Source organism: Gouania willdenowi, chromosome 17 (genome assembly GCF_900634775.1).
Source record: "Gouania willdenowi chromosome 17, fGouWil2.1, whole genome shotgun sequence".
In the NCBI taxonomy this organism is placed as follows: domain Eukaryota; kingdom Metazoa; phylum Chordata; class Actinopteri; order Blenniiformes; family Gobiesocidae; genus Gouania; species Gouania willdenowi.
Genome location: NC_041060.1, coordinates 4,651,439 through 4,669,161, shown reverse-complemented (window position 1 = coordinate 4,669,161; position 17,723 = coordinate 4,651,439). Strand labels below are relative to the sequence as shown.

At 35.9% G+C, this 17,723-nt stretch overlaps 1 protein-coding gene across 10 annotated transcripts in view; it reads left to right on the top strand.

Annotated features, from left to right (window-relative positions):
- Positions 1-17,723, top strand: part of LOC114479062 (myomegalin) — a 61,273-nt gene that overhangs the window by 10,413 nt on the left and 33,137 nt on the right. For 2 of the 10 annotated variants that reach the window (XM_028472510.1, XM_028472509.1), the window contains exon 1: positions 14,414-15,911. In XM_028472510.1, the coding sequence (XP_028328311.1) occupies positions 14,682-15,911 (1,230 nt within the window). In that variant the 5' untranslated portion in view covers positions 14,414-14,681. Of the gene's footprint in view, positions 1-1,859; positions 1,937-4,963; positions 5,088-5,154; positions 5,295-5,721; positions 5,879-6,689; positions 6,744-14,409; positions 15,912-17,723 lie in introns of those variants that run through there. The other 8 variants (XM_028472516.1, XM_028472507.1, XM_028472508.1 and 5 more) reach the window with 6 other exon arrangements.

The following is a 17,723-nucleotide window of genomic DNA, read 5'->3' as shown; positions in this document are numbered from 1 at the left end:
TTTGTGATTTTTTTTTAGTAATTTTCAATAATTTTTTGTGTATTTTTGTTGTCATTTTGTATGTCTGGAGTAATTTTGTATAATGTTCTATAATTTTGTGCGCTTTTATTGTGGTTTTTCGTATTTTTGACCAGTTAGTGGAACGTAGTGAATGCTCTAGTTTCTTCCTACAGTCCATAAACATGTTCAACTAATGATCTTTGCATGTTAGCCGTGGGATGAACTGGTGATAAACTCCAGCACACTAAAGTCCTTTAGATGGTGATGATGGACACATTATTTGGAGGATCTTCCACTCCATTCTTATCACTGTGGCGTCTGCTAAAAACATCTCTGTTGCTGAGGGCGGTTGGTGCTCTCGGCCCAGCAGCAGGTGCTCAACGATGATGATGATGATGATGATGATGATGATGATAGTGGGCGTCTATATTTAGGTTGTTTTGAGGATGGATGAATGTCCCTCTTGACTGTCACAAACGTTACTCACACGCACAGTTAGTCTTACTTCTAGCAGCGTCTGCTATCATTAGCTATAGCATTAGCTTCATAACCACCATTAGTTGTAGCATGTTAGCATCATTCAGTGTTCACCATTAGGGTTTATATCACAAAGAAACATCTGAGCATTAACACAGGAAAGAACAAAGGCTTTTGTCATTTTTGCAAATTGTTGTTGTTTTTTGTAATTCACGTTATTTTGTAAATTTCTCTCTAATTTTGTGTTTTTGCTAAAGATTTGTGCAATTTCATAGTCATTTTCTGCGTTTGTCATAGTTTGGTGTGTTTTTACTGTAGTTTTGTGTAATTTTGGAGTCATTTTGTGCATTTGTTGTAGTTTTGTTTTTGCTGTAGTTTTGTGTATTTTTGGAGTCATTTTGTACATTTCTGTTGTAGTTTTGTTTGTTTTTGCTGTACTTTTGGAGTTATATTGTGCATTTGTTGTAGATTTGTGTGTTTTTGCTGTAGTTTTGTATAATTTTGTAGTCATTTTGTGCATTTCTGTTCTAGTTTTGTGTAGTTTTGTAGTTATTTTGTGCATTTCTGTTACAGTTCTATGTGTTTTTTCTGTAGATTTGTGTAATTTTGGAGTCATTTTTGTGTATTTTTTTTAAATCATTTTGTGCATTTTTGTTCTGGTTTTGAATATTTATCAGTTTTTGTTATTTTTCTTCTGGTCTCGTGTGTTTCTAAGTAATTGTTGTGAATTGTGTTTTTTGTGTGTGTGTGCGTGTGTGTGTGCGTGTGCGTGTGCGTGCGTGCGTGCGTGGTATGAGTATTGGCAAGTACACGTACACAAGTATTGGTATTTTGTTATTGGTAATTTTATTCATTTTATTATATAATTTTTTTGTGTTTTTGGGGTCTTTTTTGTGTATTTTTCTCGTGAACTTGTTTGGATTTGGAATAATATGGTGTATTTTTTTTGTTTTGAATAATTTTCTCTTTTGTGTGTAGTTTTGCGGTTGTTTTGTGTGTTTTGGAGTCATTTTGTGTATTTCTGTGTCATTCAGTTGTTTTTTTGGAGACCTTTTGTGTTTATTTGCTGTTTTTGTTGTCATTCTGTGTTCTTTTCTGTCGCTTTGTGTGTTCAGAGTCATAATAGGTCAAAATAAAATGAGTTGCGATTCTAAAATCCTGTGGCTGAGTTTATGAATGATTCACTAGTCCCTAAAACATCCCACCAGTACAAACTTTATTGTCTTGTCAATACTAGAAATGTTGGTTTCTTGTGGTGCCGGGTTCAACAGACAAACTTGATTAAAACTACAGGAAAGATGAAAATGGTCAGATGCTAACCAAGTATTGATGATGTTATTGGCTGTTAAACTGATTGTTCTCTTGTTCTTCGTCTGCTGCAGAACATCGAGCTGAAGGTGGAGGTAGAGAGCTTGAAGCAGGAGCTGCAGGAGAAGCAGGAGCTTTTGGACCAGGCTCTGTAAGTGCACACACATCAAGCTTCTTCATGCATATCAGTTTGTTTGCGCAAGATAATCATTAGCACGCGCACACACACTCACACACACGTTACTGACATTATTACATATATCAAATATAAGAACCAGAGTAGCTGAAAAAAAGTTAACTATAAATCAAAGTTTAAAATATCTACTGTTCGGTATTAAAGATGCAGCAGCAGATCATTAAAAAGGTCACTATTGGTTTGGATTGTTTTGTTCTTGTTGTATTGATTGTATTACAGCCGCCAAAGTAAATACAGAAAAAGACACACAAAAGTACAACAAAAAAACACAAAATAACAGAAAAATACACAAATGACACCAAAAATGCACCAATTGACTCCAAAATCCCTGAATGACAACAGAAATGGACAAAATGACTTAAAAAACACAGAGATTGATTTCCAAAACACACAGAATGATTGACAAATACACAAAAGGACAACAAGAATGATTTTATAAACCCAAACGACAACAAAAATGCGTAAAAATGCGTAAAATGACTCCATAGATATACTACATGACAGAAAAATGTACAAAATTAAAAAAATATGTATAAATAATGCCATATACTTAAAACAACAACAAAAACACTCGTGATGACTTAAAAAAACACATCAAATGACAACAAAATATACAAAACATCAAAAGAATACAACAACAAAAACAGAAACTCCTCATAGTTTCCTGTATTAATGCTCTGATTGGTCATTATTCTATTGCTGACATGAATGATGATCATGTGACCCTCAGATCAGATATATAATCACAGTTTGATTGATAAAAATTGGCTGTGTTGATGTTGGACTGAGTTGTGTTGTACTATTGTGTTAAAGTGTTGATGTGAAGCAGTATTTGCTTCCTTCCACAGTCTGTTTCTCTGATCTCTGATCTCATTCTGACAGTTATGAGTGAAATATTTTACATAGTTCTCTGACTGAATCCTCTTCCATCTGACTTCTGACTTCTTCGGGTGGAAAGCGTGGTATGCGTGGCGTCCACATGTGCTGAAGGTCTAGATCAGACACAGGGAGTGTTAGTCAGGCTGGTTGTAAATATCCCAGTTACCCGAGCTGCTGCTGCATGTGGGGCAGAGAGTTAAAAACGTTTGTAAAGAGCGTCCAGACTGGGGACGGATGGCGACGGGATGGCGAGCTCCATTCTAGGAGCAGGAATTATGGGATGTTGACTAACGGGTTAAAAATGAAGGCTGGATTTTTGTCCTCAAAAGAAGGAGGAAGTAATAGGTCACAAATTCTACAATATATCCAAAGTTTACAAGAGAAAAAAATCTATATTTAAACGTATCAAAGCACACATGAGCAACTGGTGACAGAAGGATTGTTGTAATTTTGTGTAGTCCCCCAAAAGTAAACACACAAAATGACAGAAAAAGGTATATATGATGACAAAAACACAAATTACTCTGAAAACACACAAGAGTGCTACAAAAATACACTAAATTTACAGAATCACTACAAACATACACAAAAGGACAACAAACATACACACCATGACAGAAAAACATACAAAACCACACAAAATTGCTCTAAAAACACACACGGTGACTACAAATATACACAGAAATAACAAAAAAATACACTAAAGGCAAACAAAAATACACAAAATGACAAAAAAAAATACACAAAAGGACAGAGCAATATATAAAAGAGAAGAAAAATACACAGAATGCTCTGATTGGTCGTTATTCTAATACTGACATGAATGTTGATCATGTGACCCTCAGATCAGATACAATCACATGTTTGTGGCCCCGCCCACTGTGATCGAAGTTGTTCATGTCTGTATTAAAGTAAAAACCTTAGAAACATAAAGTGTAAGTGGGCGTGGCTCTTACTTCATCTCTTCTATTCCAGGACTGATGTAAAACTATTTCAGTGATGACATCATGTTGTTTCCTGGCTCTCATGAATGTGTTAATGCTGAACACCTTAAATGGTGACAAATATACTAAAAAAATAACAGAACGACAACAGAAATACTCAAAATGACTCCTGAAACACACAAGACGACTACGTATACACACAAAAGTAACAGAAAAACACACAAAAGTAACAGAAAAACACACAAAAGTAACAGAAAAACACACAAAAGCAATACAAAAATGCACAAAACGACTACAAATATACACAAAATGAGCAATAAAATGTACAAAATGACAACAGAAATGCACTAAATGAATCCAAAAACAAACAAAACAACAAAAATACACTAATTTCCAACTACAACTACAAGTATGCAAGAATTTAACACAAAAATGACAATAAAAATACAAAAAATGACTCCAAAAACACACACGACTACGTAAATACACAAAAGTAACAGAATGACTTAAAAAACATGCAAAAGAACGACAAAAATACACAAAATTACTTCAAAAACCCACAGTGAACAAAAAATGACACATTTTTTCTTAAAGCACACAAGATAACTACAGGTTTACACAAAAACACAAAAAAAAATGACAAAAATACACAGAATGACTTGAAAAACAAACAAAACAATGACACAGTATAACAAAAATACACTAAAGGCAAACAAAAATACACAAAATGAGTGAAAAATGTAAAAAAAAAAAAAAATACACTAAATAAATTCAAAAATACACAAAGCAACATAAATATACACATTATCTCCAAAAAACATACAGGACAACCACAGGTATACACAAAAATAACACAAAAACGCACTAAAAAACAACAAACACCCAAATTCTTCCTAGTTTTCTGTGTTAATGATCTGATTGATTAATACTTTAAATTCTAACATGAATGTTGATCATGTGACCCTCAGATCAGATACAAACACGTTTTTGTGGCCCCGCCTCCTGTGATAAAAGTTTTTGTCCTTAGTGCTAAAATCTGTCTCTATGTTGGGAAGGTCCATCCTGATGATAGCATTGAAAAGTTCACGTATTGATCAGAAAATCCATCTCAAGGTTGTGTTGTTCTTAGGTTTTATTTAATTACATTTTTTCCTCTCAGAACAACAGCGGAGAACCTGACCAATCAGAATGAGGCTGAGCTCCAGAGACGATGTCAGGACAGGCAGCAGGAGATCGACCACATGCAGCAGGTTCTGGAGACGAAGATCCAGCTGCTGCAGGAGGTTTGTTCTTCCTCACTAACACTTCCTCATCGTCACTAAACGTGTATTAACCCTCTGTGTCCTGCAGGAGGCGCTGCTGGCACGGAGCCAGGCCCAGCACATGGCGGCCGTTGCAGGTTCTCCCTCCTCAGACATTTCCATGGAGACCATGGAGGACCAGAGTCTCCTGTCCCCATCCCCGTCCAACACCAACATCAACAGAGACAAGTACGTAACGTTTTCTACTTCCTGTTCATCCAAACGCTGGGGCTGCTATCCCAATATTCCCTCCTATCTCCTTTCCTATCCACTGTTCCTTTACCCCCAGAAGTGTTTAAGTGGTGGCCATGATAAGCAGTTTTGAAGTTCACTTTAAGCTGAGGAAAGGAGGCTCAATTCTTCCTTTATAACCTCCCTTAGCCTAGGAAACACTGATTCATCCAATACCAAAGGAGGCGAGATAATGCTGACCCACAATTCCTTGCGGCGACAACATTTAAAGGGACACGCACACAAGAGCGCTCACTTAACCCTGTGATGTCATCCACGGGGTTAAGGAAAAGTGGATAGGAAAGGAGATAGGAGGGACTGTTCAGACACAGCCTAACACTCATACTGTGTGTGTGTGTGCGTGTGCGTGCGTGTGTTCGTTCAGGTTCATAGCTGAGCTGAGGAAGCAGCTGGACTCTAAGGACGCCATCATTAAAGATCTGAGTGGACAGAAGACCACCCTGACCCTGAGGGTGGGAGAACTGGAGGGACAGGTCCACCAGCTCTCCTCTTCTCTCACCCAGAAGGACAAGGATGTGGAGGTATATTTGCACATTCTTTATCCCTTCAAAATAAAGTGTCTGACAATATATTCATCAGTTTCTGTGGTCATTTTGCGTATATCTGTTGTCATTGTATATGTTTTTGTTGCCCTTTTGTGCATTTTTTTCTGTCATTTATTGCTTGAGTTATTCTGAGCCATTTTGTGTATTTTTGTTCTCATTTGGTAAATTTCTCCATTGTTTTTGTCTATTTTTAGTTGTCTTGCTTGTTTTTGGTTAATTTTATGTATTTCTGTTGTCATTTTGTTTATGTATGTTGTCATTTGTTGTCATATACGTTTCTGTTGTTTTTGTTGATAGATTTTTTTATATTTTTCTGTAATTATGCATAGTATATTGAGCCTTTTGTGTATTTTTATTCACATTTTATAAATATCTCTGTTATTTTTGTGTGATTTTAGTTATCTTGCATTTTTGTGTACTTCTGTTGTCATTTAGTGCATATTTGTTGTCATTTTATTTATTTCTGTTGTTGTTGTTGTCCTTTTGTGTACTTTTCTGCAATTTTGTATATTGTTTGTCATTTTTTTGTATTTTTGTTCTCAATTTGTAAATTCCTCTATTATTTTTTGTGCATTTTTAGTTATATTGCTAATTTTTTTTTGGCTAAGTTTGTGTATTTCTGTTGTTATTTTTTGTATATTTATTGTCATTTCATGTATGTTTCTGTCGTTTTGTCCTTTTCTAGATTTTTCTTCTCAGTTTTTACATTTCTCCATTATTTTTGTGTATTTATAGTTATTATGTGTAACCCTGCAACATCATATGCCATTTTTTTTTTTCCTCCCAGTTCTACCAGGAGGAGCTGAGTCAGGAGAGGCTGCGTGTGGAGCAGGAGATGCAGGTACGTGGATCTCTAATAATAATAATGCATTGGATTTATATAGCGCTTTATTTTGGTGACTCAAAGCGCTTTATAAGGCATTATTCTTTCACTCCACACTTAGTGGTGGCAAGCTACTATTGTAGCCACAGCTGCTCTGGGGCAGACTACAATAGTGAACCATTGCCCCCTCCAACCAACACTCACTACATTCATACTGGGCGATGCGGGTGAAGTGTCTTATGTAACCACAGATTCCACTGGAGCGACTGTCTCTTTAAATGGATCTAGTGACTGTCCAATCAGATTCACTGTTAGTGTTTAATGTGAGGTAGAGTCTGCCTCCTAGTGGACAAACAGTGCATCACATTAAAGTTTATGACACAATACAAGTCATGGTCATGTGATCACTGCTTTGGATTCACTACTGGATGAAATACTTTATCACATATGATGATAATGGGTGTGGCCAGACCCAGGATTTAAAGGATCTGCAGCCGTCACAGCAGTTTTGTGTGTTTTTGTTGTCAATTGATGCATGTTACTGTCATTTTGTGGTTTTTGCAGTCATTTTTTGTGTTTGTGTTGTTATTTTGTCTTTTTTGGATTCATTTTCTGTATTTTTGGAGTCCTTTTGTGTGCTTCTGGAGTCTTTTTGGTTATTTTTCCGTAATTTTATTTATTTTTTCCTAATTTTATTTATTTTAATTTTTTTATTTTATTTATTTTATTTAGTCATTTTGTGTGTTTTGTGTTTTTATAGTGTTTTTGTCATTTTGTGTATTTTTGTTGTCAATTAACGCATTTTACTGTCATTTTGTGGTTTTTACAGTAATTTTTTTGTGTTTGTATTGTTATTTTATGTGTCATTTTATGTATTTTTGTTGTACTTTTGCCTGCTTATGGAGTCTTCCTGTGCATTTTTTTCTTATTTTGTGTGTTTTTTAATTCATTTTGTGTATTTGTGTTGTCATTTTGTGTTATTTTTAACTCATTTTGTGATTTGTTTTGGGGCTGCACACACATAGACTGAGTATTTACACCTCAAGTGTTTTGTGTTTGTTTGTTTTTTTTGCATATTTATGATGTCTCCAAGCAATAAATGACTGATTTCAGTCCCTGGGGGACTTTCTCTTCAAAGATCCTTGATTTTGCAACACATTTTTGTGCATTTTAGTGAAATTTTGTGGTTTTATTTGCGAGAAATTGCAGGATTTTAGAAATTTTGAGAGTTTTTTTCAACAATTTCAGATTAAATTCGACTGCCATAATGTGTTTTCTCTGTCATTTTTACTTCATCCTGCTCTGGTACAAAGCCATGATGACTGTGTCAGCGAGAGCTCTCATTGGTCGGCTCTTTGTATCATTGTTGTGTGTTTGTTCATCAGCGTTTTTTGCTTTCAGACGTCTCCCTCACAGGCAGTTTTTTATTTCCAGGTGCTTTACCTTGTAAATCAATGAAAGATGCAAACGCGGTGACTAAAGCGGCTGCTGCTCAGGTTTCACTATGTGTGCACGTGCGTGTGCACTGTGACAGTGTTTCTGTTCCTTTTTCTTTCCTTTACTCACTTTTAAACTTCCTGAAATCATGCCAAACACGATAAACAGGGTAAATGGAGTCAAATGCTGTTATTCATTTATCTCACATTGATATGCTTCAGATGATTTACACAAGCAGGAACGCTACGCTTGCTAAACACTCAGCCACCGGTTTTTCAGGATTAATCCCATGGAAATGTGTGACATGGTCCCAACACATGGAAGTGATGGTTTAGATTGTGTCCTAAGCTGTTTTCATTACAGTTTTTTGCAAAATAAAAGCGTTATATCTAAAAAAAAAAGTGCTTTCATTGAGCTTTAATGATTCATTTCAATAAGGAAATGTCTGAAAAACCTCCTTATGAAAGAATAAAAACTTTTAGCGATATTTATTTGAGTGTTTTTTCAAATTTCAGGTGTTTCCATGACCAGTTTTTATTGAACTACTGTTATTGCTTTTTGCTTCAGAAGATAAATTCCACATTGTTGGTTTGTTTTCTGTGTTCATGGAAAATGGGAGGCCTGACTGAATATTTCAGTGTATGTATTATGCTGAATAAACTTAATACATAATTATTATTAACTAATATAATTCGAATCATACGGAAAATATTTTTGAGTACTGTAACTGAAAAAAAAAATTAGAAGTTGGAAAAAGTTAAATTAGGGCAATTAATGACTAAATAAATATTACTACTAAATATTTCTTTGATTGAAAAAAATTAAAGAAGTGAAATAAAAAAACAAGCATGTGCTGAGATGAGGCCAATTTTGACGACCAATCCATTTTACAGTGTGAAATATGGAGGAAATACTTGATATTGTTCAACAACATGTGTGTGAGGGTTTAGTCTCTGTCGTATAGATAATATATACAACCAAATTCCTTCAATTATTCTTTACACATTTGTTGTGGGTTTTTTTCTGCTGTTGTTGTTTTTGAATTTTAATTTATTTTAAATGTATGTCTGCCCTACAGTCTTACATTTTGCACTATTATCTTATGTTGGTATTTATTTTTATTCTTACTCTTCTATTGTGTTGCTGCAACGTGTGAATTTTCCTTCTGGGGATCAATAACGGTCTATTCTATTCTATTCTATTCTATACATGATAAAGGATGTCATATTACATCAGATTTTCTGTGAGAATTGACATATCCGTCTCTCTGTCCATTCATTTACAAGTTTATTTCCCCAAAACATGCATGCGAAGATATATTTAGTGTCAGATTTTAAATTTCTGCTTGATTTTGTTTAATATTAATTACAATATTTCCAGGAAGTAAATTCTATGTTTTCCATCCATTTTCTGCGCTCACGGTACAGTATTCATCAGGCAAAGCACCTGTGAGCTAATTCTAAGGCTGTTGGCTTTTGACCATTGAGTTGTTCTCTTGTTAAACACAGTGAGGCTGGTTTTTATGAACTGCTGTGTTGCATATTGCTTATATTGTATAACTGTCAGGTGTTTTATTGTTAAATAACTAGAAAAGAGTGGTGAATGTTGTCCCTAGACAAGACATTGATGAAAACACTTAGAGAAAGGCTGGTTTTGATGGTTCTGTGCTCACGACATGCCAACGGGATCTTATGTGCTGCTTTTTTGTTGATGTTTTGTAGATTGTGATGTTTTTTATACATGTGCATGTGTGTGTGCGTCTGTGTTTCTTTGCGTTTGCATGCAGGGATGAGCTCGTTTGCATTTCAGCAGTCTAGTTATTCATTGGCCAGGTTGACCTTTCAATGCTCAGAGGCTCCAAACCAACCCCCCAAACCTCAGCTTACCACCAGCAGTGATGTCATGTTGTGTTGTAGCAAACTGACACTCACCATAAGACCATTAGAGCTCTCCGTTAACTCCCCAGACACCACACACACTCAGTCTGTCAATAATAGGAGAGATACACTGACACATCCTCACTGATCATTAGTAGTTTCTGATTTAATTAGACTCTCAAGCCCAGTTTGGACTTCCACAAACTGTATAAATGATTTATAGCAGAGATGTGCAACTTTTATCACATTTTACACACGATCAAAGTTCATGTGAACATTTAGAACAATGATAAACCCGAGCATTAACACAGGAAACGAAGAAGAAACTGTGTGTTCTTGTGCTTGTTTTGTTTGTTTCCAGAGTCATTTTTGTGGATTTGTGTTATTGTTTTAATCATTTGTTCTGTTGCTGTATCTTTATTTGTATTGTGTACGTTTTGGTTAGAGTTGTGGTCTTTCTGTTGCCGTTATATGCATTTTTGTATATTTTTTTGCCTATTTATGAGTTATTTTTGTGTAATTTTCTGTGATTTCATATACTGTTTGTGTCACTTTATGATTATGTATTTCTGTTGTCATTTTGTAAATTTTTCTACATCTTTATTGGTATAGTAGATGTTTTGGTTAGATTTGAGGTATTTATGTTCTTTTTGTGAATTTTTGTTGTCATTTTGTAAATCTCTATTTTTTGTGTATTTGTAGTCGCATTTGTGTATTAGTTATTTTATATTATTTTTCTAAACTTTTGTGGATTTTTCTATAATTTTGCATGCTTTTCAAGTCATTTTGTGTATTTTTGTTGTCACTTGGAAACTATTCATATTGTGGAAATTTTGGTTAAATTTGCAGTATCTCTGTTGCCACTTTATATATTTTTGTGTCATTTTTTACGCATTAATGATTTTTCTATTATGTTTCTAATAATTTTTGTATTTTCTTTAGTTTTATGTAATGTATGTTTTTCACGTCAGTTTGTGTATTTTTGTTGTCGTTTTTAAAAAAAAATTCTGTATCTTTATTCGTATTGTGGATGTTTTGGTTAGATTTGTGTTATTTCTTTTTTGTTGTCATTTTGTGAATCTTTCTAATTTTTGTGTATTTTTAGTCGCATTGCAATTTTTGTGTATTAATTATTATTTTATATTTAGTTTTCTGTTATTTTTGTGTGTTTTTCAGTCATCTAATCTGTTTTTTTTATTATTATTATTAATTAGGTGTGTTTTTTGTTGTTATTTTGTGTAATTTTGTTGTTATTTTGTGTAATTTTGTTGTTATTTTGTGTAATTTTGTTGTCATTTTATGTTTCTGATGTTTTTATTGTTCTTTTTTGTATATTTTTATAACTTTATCAGTCCTCGCAGTATCTTCTCTTTAAAAGTTTATGATTTTGCTACACATTGTTATGCATTTTAGGGGAATTTTCTGGTATTATTTGTGAGAACTTGCTGAATTTTAGAAATGTTGAACGTTCTTTCCACAATTTAAGTTTGAAATTGACTGAAATATTGTGATATAGGCGTGGGAAAATTGTGTTTTCTCTCTCATTTTTACTTTCTCCTGTGGGCTGAGTTAGATTCTCTAATAGGCCGGATTTGGCCCCCAGGCCTTGAGTTTGACACATGTTGTGATGATCTGCTGACAGTGTTATAGTGCATGTGTTTGTCTGCTCTGAGGTCACTGCTGCACAGCCTCACTGCTGTTTGTGTCTTTTGGAAAAACAGGAATTATAGTGTCTGCACAGATGAGAATCACATAATAAAAGGTCTGATTGTCTGACTCTCACAGTCACGTCATCATATCTGACCTTGGGACATATTTATATCAACAATCTTAACCCAACAGCCTTTTTTAGAGTCTCTCAGTGTATCTGATGAAGCTGTTCTTTCATAGACTCGTCCTACATGCTCAGTTTAAATCGGGATAGACAGTCAACCAATAATTAAAGATATGAATGATGTCTTCAATCCAATGCACTTTATTTATATAGTACATTTTATAAACAAGCGTTTCCAAAGTGCTGCTCATAAGATCAACAGCATTAAATAAGATACAAATAAAAACGTTTAAGACATTAGAAAAATAAATATAGATGTAAAAACATTTAAATTAAATTAAAAACAATAAAACAAAATAAAGACACAGAGGACCACACAACCCACGTGGTGTTAAAAGCCCGCAGGCCGTTCGGACCGTGGAGGGGCAGAGCGTTCGGGGGGGGGGGTCTGTGGAGATTAATGATGGTTTGAGATTTTTAACAATGTTAGTGAGAAATGCCAAGGACACAGTTACTGTCCATTGGCAGGTTGTGGAGAGGGGCAGAAATGTTAGCTATGATATTAGCCACTTTGTCACTAAAAAAGCTCACAAATTTCTCACAAGTTGCACATGAATATCCCATTAAAGCCTGGGCTTGTCCAAATTCTGGGACATTTTAATTGTCTTCAGTTACAAGTTAATCAGAAGAGACTTTTTTGCTGCAGAACTCATAGATTGCAACAGGAAAGGTACTTTTAGCAGTTAGACTCATTTCCTCTCAAAAACGTCACAATTGAACAGAGATTTCAAATCTTGAGTCATGTGATTCATAAAACTATGTCAAAGTAAAATATGTTATAAAAGTTTTATGTTTTATATTTGAGAGTGAAATATATAATTGTAATCTTAATCTTAAAAATATTTAATATACAGTAAAAGCACAAAAGTCTGCTAATTTTAGCAATAGAACATTTTTATATTTTGTTATATTATATATTTATATTATATATGTATTATATTTTATTATTATAGATTATGTTATTTTACATTATACCTACCTGTATTCATATAATTAAAATTGCTTTACATAATTAAAACTTTACATAGATTAAAAAAGTAATATTATTATTATTATTGTTGTATTATATTAATATTATTCTACATTTCTTATTCATGTTTCATCTATTTATTTCCAATGTGTGAAGTATTTTTTAAATTATTATTATTATTATTATTATTATTATTATTATTATTATTATTATTATTATTATTTGTTCTTCTTGCAGGAGAGGGATGAATAAATATCTCATTTTAGTTTATTATTTTCTTTATAATCAATAGTAATTATTCACATTAATTGATCAGTTTTCAAATGATCAGAATTGTGGTTGTAATTAAACATTTCAGCAACAGATTATAATAATTATTTAAATGATAAGGTTTCTCATGCTCTGTAATGTTGCGCAGTGTCACGATGCACGAGGAACGAGGAAGTAACCAGTTTGACAGGGAAAACCCGCGACGCTGTGAATAATTAAAATCCTAAATGTACACACAATATATATATGTTTATTACAATTTCATTACTGAATCAGTATACAGCATAATTATTTACTGATTGTTTTGGGTGGGTTACGTGTTGAAATAGAGGAGTGTTGTTGGACTGCGCGGGGTTTGTCCACCCCCGCTGTGTTAGGGTGAATGGTTCCTTCCGTCGCTGCAGCTTCTTGCTCTACTGTGAGCGGAGGAAGACCGACACACACCGACGCAGACTCACTGACGGAGGACGGACGCAGGCGGTGGATGTCGTTGACAGCGCAAAGATGAACGGACGGTAGACCGAGAGGACCGTCTCGGTGCTTTTAATTCAACCGTTAATATATGGTGTCGGTCAAAACCGGTGAGTCCGTGACGGTTCGAGGATGATGCGGCGGAAAAACGAACGTCGCTAACGTGTTTCCTGATGGCGTGAAGAGGACGAAGGATATGGAGATGAACTTATGTCCATAAATAACACGAGCAGCCCGCGCCATGTTCTACGAGCACCTGCAATCTCGACACGAACTACAAACCTAGCTAATTAATTCTCATCTGGACTTCATTTGAAAGAACTACGCCTGAAGGCATCATCTGACATCATCATCCCTTTAATTTTTACCACTTCCTGAAAAAGAGCAGAACTGTTTTTTATATTTCTATATTTGTTACATCCAGGGTTGGGTTCAGTTATAATTGTAATCACGTAATTGATAATTAATTACAATTATGGTGTAATTGTAATTTAAGAAATCAGTTGCAGTAGTAATCGTAATTTAGTTAAGATAATTGACTTGATATGTCTCGTTGCCATGCAAATTCTATAAATATCGTCAATTATATTTTTACGCAAAACTGCTTCTTCACATATGTAGTTAACAATTATTCTCAAATCAATTAATTTTTCCCACGTTTTACCGTTTTAGAACGTTTGAAATCTACGGATTTACTGACACAAAAAAGGCTCAGACGCCCACGCACAAATATATTAAAATGTATATTTTCATTGATTAGGAAGCATAACAAGGAAACCAATAGATAGGAAAGAAATTAGACGCTAGATATTTGTTTTTAGTGTATTTTACAGTTGATTTAGCACCCGTTATCATAGGAGATGCTAACACAAGACTTTTATTAGATTATTTATTTCAGTCTCAGTCATTGTAATATAATTTAAGTAATTGAGAACGTAATTATAATTGACTTTCTGAGGATAAAAAATAATTGTAATTGGAAAAAAAATGCTGGTCACTGTAATCGTAATTGAATTGTAATTGAAAAATGTAATTGACATCAGATTACATCAGAAGCTCATCTTAAGCCTCCTCCCGAACCTTCTCCATCCTCTGCGATGCTGGACGTGAAGATGAAGGACACGTGTCGTATCTGCGGCCGCGAGCTCTGCGGGAACCAGCGTCGGTGGATCTTCCATCCGACGGCCAAGCTCAACCTGCAGGTGCTGCTGTCGCACGCCCTGGGCCGCGAGCTGAGTCGCGACGGGCGCGGCGAGTTTGCCTGCTCAAAGTGCACCTTCATGCTGGACCGTATGTACCGCTTCGACACGGTCATCGCCCGCGTGGAGGCACTGTCAATCGAGCGGCTGCAGCGCCTCCTGCAGGAGAAGCACCGCCTCAGGCAGTGCATCAACGGACTTTACCGGAAGACCAACAACTCTAGCGAGGAGGAGGGTGGTGGCGCCGTGGTGGTGACGGCGCCGTGCGACGGCATGGTGGATATCTCGGGTCTGACCCACGCTAAATACTGCGCTCTGCTTCAGGAGGACTTGGTCTACTCTCTGTACGAGTCGTGGGCAGAAGACGGCGGCGGCGTGGACGGCCACCATCACCCTCACCCTCCTACTACTGGTTCTGGATCTGACGCTACGACTGCTAGCTCGCACCGCTGCACGCCCAACACGCCACGCAAGTGCCGGGGGTGTTCCCACCTGCGCGTGGCCGACTCCGACTATGAGGCCGTGTGCAAGGTTCCCAGGAAGCTAGCTCGTAGCATCTCCTGTGGACCCTCAACCAGATACTCGGCTAGCGTCGCTGGTGGAGAAGCAGATGACGAGTCTGAAGAACCAGAACCCGCATCCTCGATAACCCTGGTACCTGGTTCCGAGGATCAATCCAGGACCTCGGACAGCGACCGGACCCTGGCCGGACGGGCCAGCTCCAGCCTGTCGGTTGCTTCCCTGGAGACGACCGAGGAGTTCACTCAACATGGAGCGTTTGACGACCTGATGTCTGAGCTTCTGTCTGAGGAGCACATGGAACCCCCTGCTGGTCCAAGCTCTCCAGGACCAGATCCCAGCCTGTCCCTGACCCTGTGTCTGCTGCAGAGCTGCTCCACGTACCGGCCGGTCCAGACCTCCAGAGGCAGTAGGCTGCCCGTGCTCCTCAGACATAGGAATGGAGATGCTAAACCACGTCTGTCTCCATGTAGGGGTAGACATCACCAGACCCTGGACCCGCCTGTGATCAAACTGAACGCTGAGAGAGACCAGGACCTGAACCTGGGCCACATGGAGAACCTGTTGGAAGATGTATACAGAGAGTGTCCTCCTCCTCTTCCTCATCAGGTATAAAAAACCAACAAGGATGGGGGAGGAAAAGGACTTTTACTCTGAAAATCTGCTACACATTCTTTTATTTAAAATGACCCACAAAGGGCAGCTTCTACGTCAACGATTGGATACTGACCACAAAAATGTTTTGTGTATATTTTCCTGTCATTTTGTGTGTTTTTGTGTTATGGAGTCATTCTCTTTATTTTTGGTTGTCATTTTGTATATTTTCCTGTACTTTTGTGAATTTTTGTTGTCCTTTTGTGATTTTTTTTTTTTTTTTTTTTTTTTTTGGGAGTCAACATGAAATATGTGTGTGTGTGGCATACATGAGTGGAAGAGGTCAGGTGTTGTTAAAGCAGTGCACAGCGCGGCCTAATTATGCTGTGTATGTGTGCATGCACATGGAAAAAGATCATCAGTATTGTCAGGCAGAAAATAAGCAATTCATTTAAAATGAAACAATGTAAAACAATTTAGCAATCAACGTGGAATTATCTATAAAGGCTTTTGGAATTTTTTTCAGTTCTTTTTTGTGCTTTTGTTTTGTATATTTTTCTGTCGTTTTAAGTATATATTTTGTGTATTTCTAGTCATTTTTGCGTAATTTAGTTTTATTTTTTGTATTTTTTTAGTCAATTTGTGTATATCTGCGTTTCATAGTCATTTTTGCGGGAGGTTTTTCTCTATTTATGTATTTTCAGTCATCCTGTGTATTTTTGTTGTCATATTTCTTGTTAATGTTCTTGTTTTTGTGGGAAATTTGTATAATTTTTGTGTTTTTGGTGTCATTTTTGTGTATTTATTTTTTCTTTCATTTTGTGCCTCTGTGTGTTGTATCTTTGTGATTTTGTGTTTTATAAGTTATTTTTGTGTATTTTTTTTTTGCTTATATTTCTGTTTTTGCATTCGCTTTACGTATTTTTATGTAATTTTCTTGCGTTTACTTTGGGGCTGCATCAAATAAGACCGAGCTGATTTCTAATCTGATCTACAGTGAAGCTAACAGTGAGACACAGGAAATGATGAAATGTTTATATAATGCAGCACTAAAGATATTTGAGCTCCTTTTTGGATTTTGAGTTTTTAATGTATTTTTTTACTTTTCTTTAAATGTTTCCATGGAATGCATGTCCCGTAACGAACATCTGAAGTAGATTATATGTGACAGTCTATTTTTCCAACTGGCCTATTTTCATGTAGAGCCCTGGAGGCAAAGTGATGCACGTCTGAGCGCTGATCTGTCCTCCGCACTGGTTGGATAACGCACGAGCACCATACAATGCTACGTTTTTTGGAACTGTCTCTCACACACACACAAAATATGTACATTCCAAGGCTGAAAATCCTTTCAAAAGTTGTCGTGTAGACAAACGTGATGGAAAATGTTTTCCATCACGTTTTATTTTGTTACATGAAGTTAGCACTTAGAGGCACAAATGTTAATTCATGCATACACTAACCTCTCCAACATCGCTTTTTACAGCAGAGCCACACAAGTTTTATCAAGGCGGGACCACAAAACTGTGACACATGATCAACATTCATGTCACATCAGAGCTTTAACACAGGACACAACAAAGAGTTTTTGTATATATTTTTTTTTTTAGCTTTGGTTCAGTTTGTGTATTTTCTGTCATGTGTATTTTTGTATATAAATTATGTTTTTTTGTGTTTTTTGGAATATTTTGTTATTTTTATAGTTTTTTTTTCTTGTTATTTTGTCTGTTTTCAGTGTCACTTTACATATTTGTATTGTCGCTTTCTATATATTTGTCATTTTGTATATTACTGTGTGTTCTTTGTTTCTTTTGTCATTCAGTGTTT